Genomic DNA, 18047 nt, shown 5'->3' with positions numbered 1-18047 from the left:
GTTTTGAATGATGTTTATGGGACCTTTTGTTCAGTTAGAAATAATGAGGAATTCAGGGAACATTATGTTAATTAGTGATGTTTTGTGATCGAATGGTGAGAATAAGGCATGTGAAACATAAAAATTCTTCAAAAGTGCACTGAACAGCATCCGCGGGACCGTATTAAATATTGTGTTTCGACGAAGTTTTTTTCTTCAGAAATCCTTGGTGAAACGTAAACCAAACGTTGTTTTGAAGTGAATTAGTGTTAAGAATGTATGAAAAGTTCACTTTATATCATAGAAAGTTCCTCAACTACGAAAAACTAACGAAAAATAAAAGGGCACAATTGAACTTTTTTTCTGGTTCGGAGTGAACATTGTTATGGGCCCTTTTGTGTTTTTGATTTTTTCAATAGGAAATTGTTTGTTATCAATCAGATTCTTGGAGGGCATGTAGGGAGTGTACTAATGAATGGAATAGTGGAATAATCCCGAATGTTTACGTTTTGGTTTTGTGCCCTAATGAAATGTTTGGCTCGAAATGATCAAATGATGTCTATTTTGATCCTCCAAATCATACAAAAAAATCAAAGATAGTTCTTTATATTGTTTCTGATAAAAAACGACAAATAAATAAAGTGTACTTGATTTTTTAAGCCGCTGCCAATATCTTTCGACGAAAAAAAACACGAATATATAGATATTTTGAGAACTACTGATTGAAAAACCACTGGGCAGTTGTAAAATCTATGTCAAAACACTTCCTTTCTTTTAAATGTTAATATCATGGCTTGTAATTTCAAATTTTTATATTTTCATATTTTTTTAATCAAGATTTGAGTGATTTTCTAAATCAAACATGGCCGCCAAATGGCCGACCGGGAATGATACTTCTCAATTTGTTCATTCAAAAATGCAATAGAAGAGTTTCCCATCCCTGCCCAACAACCCCCACCAGCAGCAGCAGCTGGTGTGTAAGACGTTCGCCATTCCATCCGTCAATTACTGTTATCAGGGTCACTTCCGGATGACTGCACTCGTTCGGCCACAGAAAACCATCCCCACCACCACATCTGGACGACAGAACCATGCAGAATCCGGATGATGGGAGTATATTTCCAGCTGATTTCCCACCTCCTCACAAATGGCGACGAGATTTTCGACCGAGCGCACTAACAAGCTTAACCGAAAAATGGCGCACTAACCATAACCTCGGAAAATCCGGCTTTTATTTTGTGTGTGGGGGATTCGTACAGGAGACAACATACAGTACCAGTGCAGTGTAGTGCCTTCTGGAAGAGATGATGACGGTACTTGGCCGGAAGCAAGCGCATGATTTAGTTCAATTTTTGTAATCCTCACCTTCAAAGGAGATCTCCTGCCCCTTTCCTATCGCGCCATAAAAACGGGTCCAAACGACACGAAGAAATCCGGAACTTGGCCATAAAGTGCATCCACAAGGGCCGATCATCGGCGGATTAAATTTTATGGCCCTATATCCCTTAGCCCAGCCGGACTGCATCGAGAGGACACTTTTGTGGTGAAAATTTTATGTTCTTTGGAGGCAGAGGAAAAAAAAGCAACTCTGGTTTGGGAAACTGCCAGCTTTGCTGCGGTTCAGTGCAGACACTACAAGCACTTTCTCATTTATTCGTTTCTGGGGAGGGATTACGGAACATGGACGGCGGCAGGTTGGTCACTGGAATCGTCGTCGTCCCGGCAGTTGAGCACTGCCAAACTATCTGTGTAGTTGGTGCTAACAAGCTTCCTTCCGCTGCAGCAGAGGCTGGATAAAAGCAAACGACCCAGGCCCAATAATTGCACTTTATTGAAGTCCGTAACTGTGTGTACAGACGATGGAAAGTGGATTTTCGGGGCAGTGATTTATTTTCCAATTGCCAGTTTATTGAACTCACTTGAAACTGAGCCATTATCGCTAAAATCAGGCAGTTTCTCAAGTTTAGATTTTTTTTTACGCCAATATTTTGATCTTAAAACTGAGAATAAATTTTTATCAGTAAAGTCAACATCGGTACGATATAACCTGAATAGAGCGTCCAATTTCCCGTCCCGAGAATTCCCGGGATATCTCGAAATCCAAGTGGATGTATACATTTTCTTAACTTTATAGCACAAATGTTTTGATATGTCATATTGAACTAATCAGCTCGTCCGAAAATTTCACGTCAAGATTTATTTCAGATAATATTCATTCTTGAAGCATTCCAGGGTGGCCACTCAAGTCGGGAAATCGGGAAAGTCGGGAAAAAGTCGGGAATTCGTCAAAATCCGCCTTAAATCGGGAAAAAGTCGGGAATTTATGATTTTTTGTCGAAAAATCGGGAAAAGTTGGGAAATCCAAGCATTAAATTCACTCAATTCTGCTATAGCAACTCACATTAAATTTAAGGTTCTTTTCACTATTTCAATATGGAAATGAAATATGGAAATGCTGTTTAAGACATTCAAAATCTTAATAAATACTGGATGACTTCGACACAGATTTTCATAATATTTTTTTATAAATCAAATTATCTCAATTGATTGTTGCATTTCAAACAAGAGGTAAAGTTAATGAAAAACTAATTTAAAAATAGAGCCTAATGGCCAGCTTAGAGTTATGATTCTATTTAATTTTGTCACATAGATTGAATATTTAAAAACAGATTCCAACTTGAGTTTGGCAATGGTTTTGTTTTTGGTAAATATTTTTAATTGTTTAACTAAATTCATTCAAATATATGTTTTCCAAATGTTGCCCATGAACATTTTGGTGAGTTAGGATAAATTACCTACTATAGATAAAGCTTGATTTCAGTTTTCAGAAAACTTAAATACCGAATAAAATCCAAAATTTAAAAATATTTATATGTTTTGAAAACATGAAGCAAATATTGAAATTGCAAATAATTTAATTCAAGAAATTGTGAGTTATTGCAAAACTGTTTATAAAAATTGTCTCTTCAAACATTTTGCTTAAAATAAGTGGGAGAGCACTATACTGCCCATGATCGCATAAATGTCCCATATGCATTTTCGTCACTTTTGAGTTATTGATGCAGTTTGGTTCAAAATCGTGTGCTCTTTCAAAAGAGCCTATAACATCCAGTACTTTGTTCTAGAAATCAGGAGGAAATCCAGTTTTTTCGGGAAAACTTAACACGTAGCCTTATGTGTGGGACAAACTTGTTTAGCGTTTTTCTCAGCTTGCTGTTTTTGCATATGAGACATTTATGCGAACATGGGCAGTATATTCATATCAAACTTTTTTTTTTTTTTCGAAAAAAAGTCGAATACTGACCACTAGATAAATTAAAATTGAGTAAAAAATGTAATATCAAAAATTACAAAATTATTTTTCTAAATTCTTTGAAAGAATAATAACAGCAATTATGTTTTAATCGTTCTTTGATTTAAAATTATGACGAAGTTTCCAATTTAAAAATAACATGGAAGTTTTAAGTATTGTTAAATTTTCGATTATTTTTCAAAGACTAATTGTTTGTGTTTCTACTCTGAATCATAATAATTAATTTCCATTTTTAAAGTATTTTTGTATTTGTTGTTCAGTTTCTGTGTTTACAAAAATTGCCAATAGTTGGATTTCTCAAATTAATTTAGATTTTTTTTTCGGTAGTTGATATTGACTATTCTTATAGAGAGTTTATGCCTATTATTTGAGCTTTCTGGAAAAGTCTTGAAAAGTCAGGAATTTGAAAATGGGATTTGAGTGGTCACCCTGAGCATTCACAACTGGGAGTAGATCTTGCTTATTTGTTGGGCAACAAAAATTACTTCATTATGGAATGGAAAAAAATGTAATTTTGGTAAACCTTTTTAAACGAAAATTGAAATATCATTGAAAATAAGTCATCAACTCTTTCCGGCCAAGATCAAAATTGAGATTTGTTTACCGTGACCAAATTGGATGAAAATTAAATTGGTATCATTAGGTAAAGGTTTCGAAGAGAGTTTTGCAAGTAGAGTATGTTTAGTAGTATTTAGAGGGTGACGATTCTCGAGATTTTCAATTTCCCGGGAATCGAGAGTTGAGTTTTGCAATTTCCCGGGAATTCCCGGGACCCGGGTTTTTTTTTTTTTTTGAATAGCTAAAAGTGACAATATCTTAAGAAAAAAAGTGTCTTTTTAATGAATTCAGATACAATTAATTCATATTAATCCAATGAAACGTAAATTTAAGTAACCTAATTATTTTGAGGAACTATTTCTACATTTTGATTTTTCCCTCAATCTACAAATACAAAATCGTTTCCTGAGCCTTTTTGGGACTCGAAATTGCAGTTTAAAATGTTTACTATTCTTCATTCGCACTGAGTGATTTTTCAAAAGTTGCACAAACTTGTTGTTAAACTTCACAGCAAAAAAAAGTGTAAATTTGGAAGGTGTAATTTTAGAAGGTTGAATATTACCTTTTTTATGATGTAATTTTACCTCAATTTAGACTGAAAATGCGACATTACACCAGAATAGTGGTAAAATAACACATTTTCAGAGGTAAAATTACTCATTTTTTCTGACATAAAAGATGTAACCTTTCCAGATGTAATATTACCATGTGTTTTTTTTTCTTTGTTGTTATTAGATTTTTTGAAAGTTAAAAAAAATAACTAATATAAAATTTTCAATTTTTTTGCAATATGATAAATAACGACTCAAAACAAAAACTTTAAGTTGATTTTTTCCTTCTTAAGGTCAACTGTAAATGTTCACAATTAGTGGACACTAACTTTACAAATAATGCCTGATTTTTATTCTCAAAATATTATTTAATATGCAAAACACAAAATGACTAATTGACTTAAAAAAAGAAATTACACCGATACAGCGAAATTGACTTACTTAGAATTAAAAAAAAAACAAGGTAATGAGTTTTGTTATGCTCGAGTGAGGATATGAAAATTAAACTTATCTTGAAAAGGCTTTTCCCTCTTAGAAATAAAAAATATTTCATTTCTGGTGTGTAAGTGCTTAGAATGCTCAAGATTAATTTTGGGGTTCAAATTCACTCTCAATTATAGTTATTGGAATTTTTGAAAAGTTAAACTTTTAGAATAAGATGAATAGAGAAGCATTGGTTTATTCAAGCTTGAAAATCGAACATTGAACATCCAATGTTCTAAACAATTTCGAATTTTTCAAATGTTTTTCTGATTAGTTTATTAATTTTGGTTCGATATTTATAAGTATAAAATTTCCCGGGAGTCTCGACCAAATTTCCCGAGAATCGAGAGGTCCAAAAATGGCCAATTTCCCGGGATTTTTTTCCCGGGAATTCCCGCTCGTCACCCTCTAGTAGTATTCTAATATAATCTAACACAAGAAGAACTGGTTTGATAGTATTCGAGAAATTACTCCCATTTTTTAAATTTGAGTTGTGATTTCATGAAAAAGTTGTTCATGTATAAAAGCGCGAGAATTTAGATTCTTAAGGTAAATTCAATGATAATACTTTTTTGATACTTTTTCATTTATATTTTATGTGTCAATATTATTCTTAAACAATTTCTCAGACACAAATTGAAAAGAAATTCTATGGTTGTGGAGCATGGATTCATTTTACGCACTGCCCAAACGCTTTGATTAAAAAATAAGTCTTTTCAACAAAAATACTTATGATCATTTTTTGAATTCAAAGACAGCATTTAAACTTAGAATTTTTTTATATTTTCTTAAAGTTGTATGATTTTTTACAATCAGGCAAGCCATTAATTGATCCTCGCACTCATTTTAACCATTAAAGTTGCTATTTTGTAAAATTAGACAATCAGAAGCAGGACCAGAATAATTTTCGATACACTTCAAATTTCCCGGGAATTCCCGGGAAATTGTAAAAAAAAATCCGTTTCCCGGGAATTTTATAACCCCAGGAAATTGGACGCTCTAAACCAGAAGCAAAACTTTAATTATTTGGCCCCTTCAGTGAGCAGCTTCCGTCTGCCCTTTCAATTATTATTACTACTATTACTACCTGTGTGGTTGGGACAGGTGCCACAAAGTGTTACGGGGTTGTTACTTGAAATGTTTCTTGGAAAAGTTTTATTTTATTTCTTTTGCGTTGAACTGCATGCACGTGCACATATGGAGAGGGTTTACAAATTGTAAAGAGAAACATAGATTACTGCAATAAGTCATATTTATGAAAAAAAAAATATATGAGCAAAATTATTCATCCAGATTTTGTTATTAAAATTTGTCTAAAAACACTAAAGCAATAAAGTTGAACCATTTCAGCCATCACCACTCAGGCACTCACACAAAGTAATCCCCAAACGAATTACACACTTTTTTAAATATCGTCGTTGTCGTTCTAGTTAATGAGACTACGTGAAATTATTTAATTTAATTCCCGACGGTGAAAGTCACTCCTCTCCCTCTCCAAACAAAAAAAAATGCAATCTCACCCGAGCAACAGTAATTGTAGATAATCCCCGGCAGGCAGTAATCACCAAAATCGTTATATTGCGCGCCAGCCCTGACATACGCGAAAAAAGGAGTTATTCAGCCCCTACCCCAAGCCCCTCTCAAGAGGAAATGAGCCGTTGAAGTGTGAAAGCCCCTGCAGATTCCAACTGTGGATTCCGTTTTTTACTCCGCCCTCGTTGGCAGCAGCAGGTTGGGGACGTTTCCGACATCACCAACCAACCGACCCCCCTTTCGACGGCTCATCAACCGTTTTCAACAAAAACATTTAATTTCCTCAATGCCCCCCCTTCTTCCAGGCATGACATTCCCACCCGGACCCATATGAGGGGGGAGAGGGGGACTTTTTTGAAATATTCAAAACTGCCTTCCTCAGTGGCCTGAATTTTTCCCTTGCTCCACTTTGCATGAAGCAAAAAAGTGCGAGAACGTATCGTCCGATTGTAGGGGAGAGTTGTCAATATTGGAATTGTAGTGTCCTTTTGTTCATTTTTGTCCTTTTGTCCATTTTTGTCCTTTTGTCCTTCTGTCCATTTTTGTCCTTTTGTCCATTTTTGTCCTTTTGTCCATTTTTGTCCATTTTTGTCATTTTTGTCATTTTTGTCATTTTTGTCATTTTTGTCATTTTTGTCATTTTTGTCATTTTTGTCATTTTGACCATTTTTGTCCGTTTGTCCATTTTTTTAATGTTGTCCATTTTTGTCAATTTTTGTCCTTTTGACCATTTTTGTCCTTTTGTCCTTCTGTCCATTTTTGTCCTTTTGTCCATTTTTGTCCTTTTGTCCATTTTTGTCCTTTTGTCAATTTTTGTCATTTTTGTCATTGTAGTCCTTTTGTCCTTTTGACCATTTTTGTCCTTTTGTCCTTTTTTGTCTTTTTGTCCTCAGATATTCATTTTTAATTTTGTATTTTTTGTAATTTTGCTATGACCTATTTCGATCAGAATTGAAGGTCCTCTCCTAAACGCAATTCGTAAAGAGGTTCTGCTCTCATTCACTCGATCCAACCAGCGAACGAAGGATACCGGAATGGAATCGTCGTCCTTCAGCTAGCTCTTTGTACCATCCCGGTCCGTGAGGGAGGCGGTGGCGGATTGTAGGCCCACATTCCCAATAATATGTAACATTTCTGCATAAACGTAATATATGTCTCCCTGGTGAGTTGGTTCTCCAGCCCTTTTTTGAATCAAAGTGTTGGCGGGAGCGCGATGATTTTGCACCATTCTATTGTTTCAGCAAGGGCTTTCATGGGGAACTCTTAACTGACTGTAGAACGCACTAACTGTCGGATAGGACGCAATGCCGCGTTTGAGGAAGGAATTTTCAGTGCGAAAACATAAATATCAGCAAAAGTGGAATGTGGAGCGTTTTTTCGCGAATAATACAAAAAATTACGCCATTTCCAGAAAGTACTTAACATTTAAATCCAAATTTAAAGTACACAATTACATTAATTTCAAGCACAAAATCTCCAAATCACAATACAACAAAAAGACAAAAAGACAAAAAGACAAAAAGACAAAAAGACAAAAAGACAAAAAGACAAAAAGACAAAAAGACAAAAAGACAAAAAGACAAAAAGACAAAAAGACAAAAAGACAAAAAGACAAAAAGACAAAAAGACAAAAAGACAAAAAGACAAAAAGACAAAAAGACAAAAAGACAAAAAGACAAAAAGACAAAAAGACAAAAGACAAAAAGACAAAAAGACAAAAAGACAAAAAGACAAAAAGAAAATAAGACAAAAAGACAAAAAGACAAAAATAAAAAAAGAAAACAAGACAAAAGACAAAAGACAAAAGACAAAAAGACAAAAAGACAAAAAGACAAAAAGACAAAAAGACAAAAAGACAAAAAGACAAAAAGACAAAAAGACAAAAAGACAAAAAGACAAAAAGACAAAAAGACAAAAAGACAAAAAGACAAAAAGACAAAAAGACAAAAAGACAAAAAGACAAAAAGACAAAAAGACAAAAAGACAAAAAGACAAAAAGACAAAAAGACAAAAAGACAAAAAGACAAAAAGACAAAAAGACAAAAAGACAAAAAGACAAAAAGACAAAAAGACAAAAAGACAAAAAGACAAAAAGACAAAAAGACAAAAAGACAAAAAGACAAAAAGACAAAAAGACAAAAAGACAAAAAGACAAAAAGACAAAAAGACAAAAAGACAAAAAGACAAAAAGACAAAAAGACAAAAAGACAAAAAGACAAAAAGACAAAAAGACAAAAAGACAAAAAGACAAAAAGACAAAAAGACAAAAAGACAAAAAGACAAAAAGACAAAAAGACAAAAGACAAAAAGACAAAAAGACAAAAAGACAAAAAGACAAAAAGACAAAAAGACAAAAAGACAAAAAGACAAAAAGACAAAAAGACAAAAAGACAAAAAGACAAAAAGACAAAAAGACAAAAAGACAAAAAGACAAAAAGACAAAAAGACAAAAAGACAAAAAGACAAAAAAACAAAAAGACAAAAAGACAAAAAGACAAAAAAACAAAAAGACAAAAAGACAAAAAGACAAAAAGACAAAAAGACAAAAAGACAAAAAGACAAAAAGACAAAAAGACAAAAAGACAAAAAGACAAAAAGACAAAAAGACAAAAAGACAAAACGACAAAAACGACAAAAACGACAAAAACGACAAAAACGACAAAAACGACAAAAACGACAAAAACGACAAAAACGACAAAAACGACAAAAACGACAAAAACGACAAAAACGACAAAAACGACAAAAACGACAAAAACGACAAAAACGACAAAAACGACAAAAACGACAAAAACGACAAAAACGACAAAAACGACAAAAAGACAAAAAGACAAAAAGACAAAACGACAAAACGACAAAAACGACAAAAACTACAAAAACTACAAAAACGACAAAAACGACAAAAACGACAAAAACGACAAAAACGACAAAAACGACAAAAACGACAAAAACGACAAAAATGACAAAAACGACAAAAACGACAAAAACGTCAAAAACGACAAAAACGACAAAAACGACAAAATTGACAAAATTGACAAAATTGACACAATTGACACAATTGACACAATTGACAAAATTGACAAAATTGACAAAATTGACAAAATTGACAAAATTGACAAAATTGACAAAATTGACAAAATTGACAAAATTGACAAAATTGACAAAATTGACAAAATTGACAAAATTGACAAAATTGACAAAATTGACAAAATTGACAAAATTGACAAAATTGACAAAATTGACAAAATTGACAAAATTGACAAAATTGACAAAATTGACAAAATTGACAAAATTGACAAAATTGACAAAATTGACAAAATTGACAAAATTGACAAAATCGACAAAATCGACAAAATCGACAAAATTGATAAAATCGATAAAATTGACAAAATTGACAAAATTGACAAAATTGACAAAATTGACAAAATTGAAAAAATTGACAAAATTGAAAAAATTGACAAAATTGACAAAATTGACAAAATTGACAAAATTGACAAAATTGACAAAATCGACAAAATTGAAAAAATTGACAAAAATGACAAAATTGACAAAATTGACAAAATCGACAAAATCGACAAAATCGACAAAATCGACAAAATCGACAAAATCGACAAAATTGACAAAATTGACAAAATTGACAAAATTGACAAAATTGACAAAATTGACAAAATCGACAAAATCGACCAAATCGACAAAATTGACAAAATTGACAAAATCGACAAAATCGACAAAATTGACAAAATCGATAAAATTGATAAAATTGACAAAATTGACAAAATTGACAAAATTGACAAAATTGACAAAATTGACAAAATTGACAAAATTGACAAAATTGACAAAATTGACAAAATTGACAAAATTGACAAAATTGACAAAATCGACAAAATCGACAAAATCGACAAAATCGACAAAATCGACAAAATCGACAAAATTGACAAAATTGACAAAATTGACAAAATTGACAAAATTGACAAAATTGACAAAATTGACAAAATTGACAAAATCGACAAAATCGACAAAATTAACAAAATAGACAAAGTGAACAAAATCGACAAAATTGTAAAAATAGACTAAACGACTAAAACGACGAAAACCGACAAAAATATTAAATACGCATTAGTTTTGAAGGTTAAACAACCTCCAAAACAACAAGACAAATCACTTTCACCAAACAATAGAACTTCGCCTTCCTAGTACGGTGAAGGATGAAAACTTTTGATTAACCCCACAACAACTAGGCACCCACTTTTCACACTTCACCAGCATCCAATTTCCGATTTCCTTTCAGCGCGACAGTGCGACTGGAAAACTTTCGATACCCTAACACATGTGTAGTAGTTTCCCTTTCGAAACGCATAATTTATGGGCAAATTTTGATGAATGGTTCGAGCGTGTGCGTTTTCCAACCGGAAATGTCCCCGTTGGGAAATGTCCCTTTACCCCATCGCTTCACCTCCAGTAGTTGTGCAAACTTTCCAAAGATTATTCCATTAAATTTTGATCAAGCACACACTCACTCACTCCAGGCGACGGCGGGAAAACAACTTGCGGCTTTCGACTTTGGTATGCGGTTCTTCCCACTCTTCTTCTTCCACTTAATTAGTCCCCGTCAAAGCTCAAAAGTTGTGCTTTCCTCAACATGTTCCGAGGAGAACTTTTCATCCCAAATTCGGTGGTCGGTTGCGGCAAATGGGCGTGAAAAGTTTGCTCAAAGGGAAAAATAGTCGGCCAGAAGGTGGATTTTTTCCGGGGCCAGAACTTTTCGATTAATTAATATTAGAAAAAAGGGAAGTGAATTTGGGTGCGTAACTTATCACATCAGGAAATCAATTAATGCGCAACTTGGAAGTATCCACCCGGGCAGAAGCGGAGAGTTTGGCCAAACGGAGTTGGGATCGGTCAGTGACGACGGAAAGTTTGTCCTATCGTAAGGTTTGCGAAAAGTGGTAAATTATGCAGAGAGGTTAGAATTTAATCTTCATTTCGGGTTAGGTGAAGTGGGCTGGAGGACAACGAATTGAATATCAAGTGTTTTGATGGAGAGGAACTGATCTGAGATCTTGTAAAAGTTTTTTTAACACGAATTTTCAAACAACTGATATTAATTCTGATTAGATCAAATAACTAGATTCCAGGAATTATTATGTGATTAATTCTGGTTGAAAAAAAGTATAAAAATAAACATCGATTTAAATTGTATTCTCTTGAAAAACCAATTCTACTTAAAATCCTTAAAAAAAAATAGTTTCATTAATGGAAAGACATAAATAAAGATTTCAAAAAATAGAAGAATTTTCATGTTTAATTGTTTAATTGTTTAATTGTTTAATTGTTTGATTGTTTAATTGTTTAATTGTTTAATTGTTTAATTGTTTAATTGTTTAATTGTTTAATTGTTTAATTGTTTAATTGTTTAATTGTTTAATTGTTTAATTGTTTAATTGTTTAATTGTTTAATTGTTTAATTGTTTAATTGTTTAATTGTTTAATTGTTTAATTGTTTAATTGTTTAATTGTTTAATTGTTTAATTGTTTAATTGTTTAATTGTTTAATTGTTTGATTGTTTAATTGTTGAATTGTTTAATTGTTTAATTGTTTAATTGTTTAATTGTTTAATTGTTTAATTGTTTAATTGTTTAATTGTTTGATTGTTTAATTGTTTAATTGTTTAATTGTTTAATTGTTTAATTGTTTAATTGTTTAATTGTTTAATTGTTTAATTGTTTAATTGTTTAATTGTTTGATTGTTTAATTGTTTAATTGTTTAATTGTTTAATTGTTTAATTGTTTAATTGTTTAATTGTTTAATTGTTTAATTGTTTAATTGTTTAATTGTTTAATTGTTTAATTGTTTAATTGTTTAATTGTTTAATTTTTTTAATTGTTTAATTGTTTAATTGTTTAATTGTTTAATTGTTTAATTGTTTAATTGTTTAATTGTTTAATTGTTTAATTGTTCAATTGTTTAATTGTTTAATTGTTTAATTGTTTAATTGTTTAATTGTTTAATTGTTTAATTGTTTAATTGTTCAATTGTTTAATTGTTTAATTGTTTAATTGTTTAATTGTTTAATTGTTTAATTGTTTAATTGTTTAATTGTTTAATTGTTTAATTTTTTAATTGTTTAATTGTTTAATTGTTTAATTGTTTAATTGTTTAATTGTTTAATTGTTTAATTGTTTAATTGTTTAATTGTTTAATTGTTTAATTGTTTAATTGTTTAATTGTTTAATTGTTTAATTGTTTAATTGTTTAATTGTTTAATTGTTTAATTGTTTAATTGTTTGATTGTTTAATTGTTTAATTGTTTAATTGTTTAATTGTTTAATTGTTTAATTGTTTAATTGTTTAATTGTTTAATTGTTTAATTGTTTAATTGTTTAATTGTTTGATTGTTTAATTGTTGAATTGTTTAATTGTTTAATTGTTTAATTGTTTAATTGTTTAATTGTTTAATTGTTTCATTGTTTAATTGTTTAATTGTTTAATTGTTTAATTGTTTAATTGTTTAATTGTTTAATTGTTTAATTGTTTAATTGTTTAATTTTTTTAATTGTTTAATTGTTTAATTGTTTAATTGTTTAATTGTTTAATTGTTTAATTGTTTAATTTTTTTAATTGTTTAATTGTTTAATTGTTTAATTGTTTGATTGTTTAATTGTTTAATTGTTTAATTGTTTAATTGTTTAATTGTTTAATTGTTTAATTGTTTAATTGTTTAATTGTTCAATTGTTTAATTGTTTAATTGTTTAATTGTTTCATTGTTTAATTGTTTAATTGTTTAATTGTTTAATTGTTTAATTGTTTAATTGTTTAATTGTTTAATTGTTTAATTGTTTAATTGTTTAATTGTTTAATTGTTTAATTGTTTAATTGTTTAATTGTTTAATTGTTTAATTGTTTAATTGTTTAATTGTTTAATTGTTTAATTGTTTAATTGTTGAATTGTTTAATTGTTTAATTGTTTAATTGTTTAATTGTTTAATTGTTTAATTGTTTAATTGTTTAATTGTTTAATTTTTTTAATTGTTTAATTGTTTAATTGTTTAATTGTTTGATTGTTTAATTGTTTAATTGTTTAATTGTTTAATTGTTTAATTGTTTAATTGTTTAATTGTTTAATTGTTTAATTGTTTAATTGTTTAATTGTTTAATTGTTTAATTGTTTAATTGTTTAATTGTTTAATTGTTTAATTGTTTAATTGTTTAATTGTTTAATTGTTTAATTGTTTAATTGTTTAATTGTTTAATTGTTTAATTGTTTAATTGTTTAATTGTTTAATTGTTTAATTGTTTAATTGTTTAATTGTTTAATTGTTTAATTGTTTAATTGTTTAATTGTTTAATTGTTTAATTGTTTAATTGTTTAATTGTTTAATTGTTTAATTGTTTAATTGTTTAATTGTTTTATATTTTATGTTTAATGTTGCAAGGATTGGTAAAAAATTAAATAAATTATTTACGTTAGTTTTCAAATTACAAAAGTTTATTCAACGCAGTACAATAAATTAATTGCAACAACATCCAACTCGCTAAGCCGCTCACGTTGTCCAACATTCGTAATCTTTGGGTTTCTAGCTCGAATAGTCTCCAAACGATCGGGATCCCGGCTAAACATGCGTGGTGTGTAGTGCATAATCGAGTCGTAATCGTAAGGCAGCGGAAATCCCGTGTCGGTCCACGGTTCTATAATTTCAAAATTGAACAGCAACTCCGGCCGTTGGATGACATTTTCGTAGAGGACTTCCACGTACAAATCCCGATCCGGCCGGGTGTGTTGATGGAGAAAGCCTAGCACGTGCATCAACTCGTGCAGTGGCGTACCGAGGGTGGTGGCGCACGTGGGACCGAGATTTAGTTGCTGTTGGATGCCAAAAAGTCAAAATTAGTATTCTTTTTCGGTTAGAAATTTATATTTAATCGATACCGATCTAGTAGACTGGTACCCAGAATCGGCCCAACAGCCGCTATCTTCGGACGTGATGTCGACGTAGCCTACTTGATTTGCGCGCTCCACAAACTTGATGCACGAAACTAAGGCAATAACTTTCATGGCCTGTTTGATGTTTTCGAGATCACTTTTCTCTGTGTTAATATAACTCTATGTAAATACAACTTAACTTCAAATTTGAAACCTTTTACCGAAAGCACCACTAATTTGATAAAAAATTGTTTTGTTAGGCCATTTGTAGTTAGCTGGAAGGACGTTCCGAATTATATTGCCATATTTGAAGAACTTTTTCTCATTTCTCGGGAGCTGAATGATTCCTGGAATCAAAAAGTTAAAATCAACTTTTTAAGTTTTGAAAAACAATTACTTCTGCTCACTACCCACAAAATTCAAATCAATCAAGCAGAAGGAGATAGCGAACCACACTCGCTTCATAATCCAGCAAAGTGTTATTAATTTATTTCCACAAAAGTAATACCAATCACATCAACCAATCTTATAACTTTCAGCTTCAGTGATCCGAAAGTTGATTCTAACTTTTCAACCGGCAGCGAGTAAATCCAACGGCAGCCACGGGATGGAAAAGCTGGGCAAAAGTTCCGAACCTCTTTCAACGGAAAAAAAACACACACAGACACACATTTCATCAGCAGATATTTTATTTACCTTTCAGCTACAATTTCAAATTTACTTCTCGTGTAACGTGGGTGGTTTTGCTACAGGACGTATAAGCATATCGGACAAATATACAAACTGTAAGGTGGGGTAAATTGGACCACAATTCAAAATTTGTTAGAAAAATTAGGTTGATTTTAACAAATAAAACACTATTCATTTTATTGATTTAACCAATTTTTGTTATTTATGATCCAAAAAATAACCCCAGTTTACGGTAAATTTCAATGAAAAGATCCAGGGATGTGCTGCGGTTTACCGGTTGTCGTGTTTGGCACAGAATCAACTTCAAACAGAGTGAAACTTTGTTCCTACCTTTTGCGAAACGAGCGCAGGTAAGTTTGGTTTGTCAGTTTTTTGGATGAATAAATACCGACATGTTGATGGGGAGAAGGGTTGGTAAATACACCATCTAAATTGAATACAAACCCTTCCTTTGAGTCTCTGTCCACAACAGCTGGATTAATTTATCTAAGCTTTTGAAACGAAAACAGAGATGGTGGAGTTTATATTTTGTAATTATGCTTTTTTTAAAGTCAGTTAAGCAAAGAATTACCAACAGCAGTTTAAACATTAACGAAATTAAATTAAATCTTACCCTTTTTATTTAATCTTGATGAGATTAACTTTAAATTTGATCGATAACAACAATGTAGAAGTAATTATTTCTCGGATTAGTTTTCAAAAGGTTCTAAGCGCCAGTTGTAAACAAAGCCGTTTTTTGATCGGTTCTCGATCAATCTACGAATAATCAAATTCAAAAAAGCTTTGCATTGTTCATCTTTACCTCCTTTGAATGCTCTTTACTGAAAACAATGAAAATTTGATTTGTTACAGAGAAAAAATCAAATAAGTGTCGGAGGTCTCGATTGCTGTTACAACGTATTGCAAACTTATCAGAGATATGTTCTAAAAAGTTTTTTTCTTATGAGTTCGTATTTGTACTACACACAAAAAAATATTTCCGAATGTTACATCATTTATGATGTCGTCGCCATCGTGCTAACTTGTCGTACGTGCATTTTGGGCCAAATTGAGTTAAGAACGCTATTTTGTGCAGCTCACAATGCCTCACCTTTTGACCTTCACAGATCCCCAAAATTCGATTTCAATCCTGAGATATTCAACAAAAACCGAAAAAACTCCGTGCATTTTTGTCACTTTACATATGAAAGTAGTTTCAATCTTGTCGTGCTATCTTGTCACTCCATGAAAATTGATGTAAGTGCGACAAAAGGCCAAAGGGATTTCAGGCCAGGAAAGTCAGGATGCGTTTGTCGCACGTACAAGCTATAGCTATAGACTACCGTAAACATTTGTAATTATAATTCGGGACTCCAGCAACCAACTTCAACCAAACTTTGGGACAATGCACAGAATGGTCAGCCAAACAAAACGTGTTTGTTATTGTTTACAATGCGTGCTCTCGTTTTTGTATATTCAAGGTCAAACATTAAAACGCGTTTTTCTCGGAACGTCAAAATGGCGGGTGCGACAAGATAGCACGACGACGTCGATGTAACATTTTTGCACGTCATTAAACATTTAAATTTAAATGCAATTTGATGTAAATTTGCAACAAATTATACGTAAAAACTTGATTTTACGTGTGATTCAACCGTTTACGTCGAATCTCAAGTTTACATCAACTGAGTTTACATGTGATTCATTTTTTCCTTGTCCAGTAAATTCACATAATTTTTTCTGTGTATTTGGCTAAAAAATCTTTGAAAAAATGCTGCGTCACTAGTGATTTGCGCCAAAGATTAAACGTCATCATTGTGATAGAATAATTTTAGGACTATTTGCTTAATTGTTTTTAATAATCTTTATATTTGGAACATTTGCCTAAAAAAATCATTAAAAAAAGGCTGCGAAAATGCATTAGTGGATAGCCTCTATGATTGAACGTCACCATTGTGAGAATAATAGTACACCTGTTCAACAAGGAACAAACACATTAAAAAAATGAATACATGTATTGGATGCAATACAGCCGTTTTTTAATTTTTTTTTCAAGAGGTAAGTTACCTCAGCTCAAAATGTTACATGTTAATACTTTATCAACATAAAATCGATTGTTTAGAAGACATTCTGGTTTGATATAAGAAAATTTCCCATAAAAATGGGACAATTATGCTAATTCATGTGGAACGATTTTGACATTAGAATATTGTAATCATTCCTTAAGCTTTTTGCCTTCCATTCGCGAGCGAACAAATACTTCGTGAATTTCTTTGCCTACTCCGTCCGTCAACACGAGTCACAAACGAATATGTTCAGAGAAAAGAGCATCTAACAAAATACCTGCGCGGCGCTCTAAGGGAGCGTTCTTTACGTAACGTAAAATTTGGGTTTTTTTACCCCCCCCCCCCCCCCCCCACCCTTCGTAACAAATAGTAACAGATGAGCAAACCCCCTACCCCCCCTGTAACGCGTAACTCAAGGGCTTATTGCATTTTTTTTAATAATTCTTATATGAAAATTTTGCGTTACGTAACAGAATTTTTCAGCACTCCCCCCCTACCCCTATTTTCGTAACATTTCGTAACAGACACCGACACCCCCTCCCCCCCCTAACTGCGTTACGTAATAAAAGAACGCTCCCTAAGAAAGTTGGCCGTCAATTTATATTTGGCATGGTGGAAATTGCTGTCAAATGTGTCTTTGATGTTGTGTTATCAAAAAATTGCAAATCATTTTTGATAAAATTGATTTTAAGCAGTTTAATAAATGAGCCAAACAAAGCCGATCGCCGACTATTTCGAGTCAGCTTTGAGCGATAGAACGCAATCGTTCTCTCCGAGCCATTCGCTGTACTAACCGTTTGAAGTGAGAGGGAGAGCCAAGAGAGAGTTTTCGGTAGCGATTGGTGTGGAAGTGACAAACGATAGGAAACGGTTAGAGCAGTTTTTTGTCGCGTTCGATTTGTGATCGCGAGTGATTGAGTCTTTTTGGAGCCTTGCTCAAAAGTGATAAAAAATGCACGTGAGACATTCATGAC

At 31.7% G+C, this 18047-nt stretch overlaps 1 protein-coding gene across 1 annotated transcript in view; it reads right to left on the bottom strand.

Annotated features, from left to right (window-relative positions):
* Positions 1–14785, bottom strand: part of LOC120414308 (astacin-like metalloprotease toxin 2) — an 87547-nt gene extending 72762 nt beyond the window's left edge. The window contains exons 1-2 of the mRNA XM_052710020.1: positions 14345–14785; positions 13940–14278 (exon numbers count right to left, since the gene is read on the bottom strand). Coding sequence (XP_052565980.1) covers positions 13940–14278; positions 14345–14470 — 465 coding nt within the window. The 5' untranslated portion in view covers positions 14471–14785. The remainder of the gene's footprint in view (positions 1–13939; positions 14279–14344) is intronic.
* Positions 14786–18047: the final 3262 nt, after the last annotated feature.

The sequence above is a fragment of the Culex pipiens genome, chromosome 3 (assembly GCF_016801865.2).
Source record: "Culex pipiens pallens isolate TS chromosome 3, TS_CPP_V2, whole genome shotgun sequence".
Taxonomy (NCBI): domain Eukaryota; kingdom Metazoa; phylum Arthropoda; class Insecta; order Diptera; family Culicidae; genus Culex; species Culex pipiens.
Note: the sequence above shows the minus strand (reverse complement) of the source record. Positions and strands in the feature narration are given on the sequence as shown.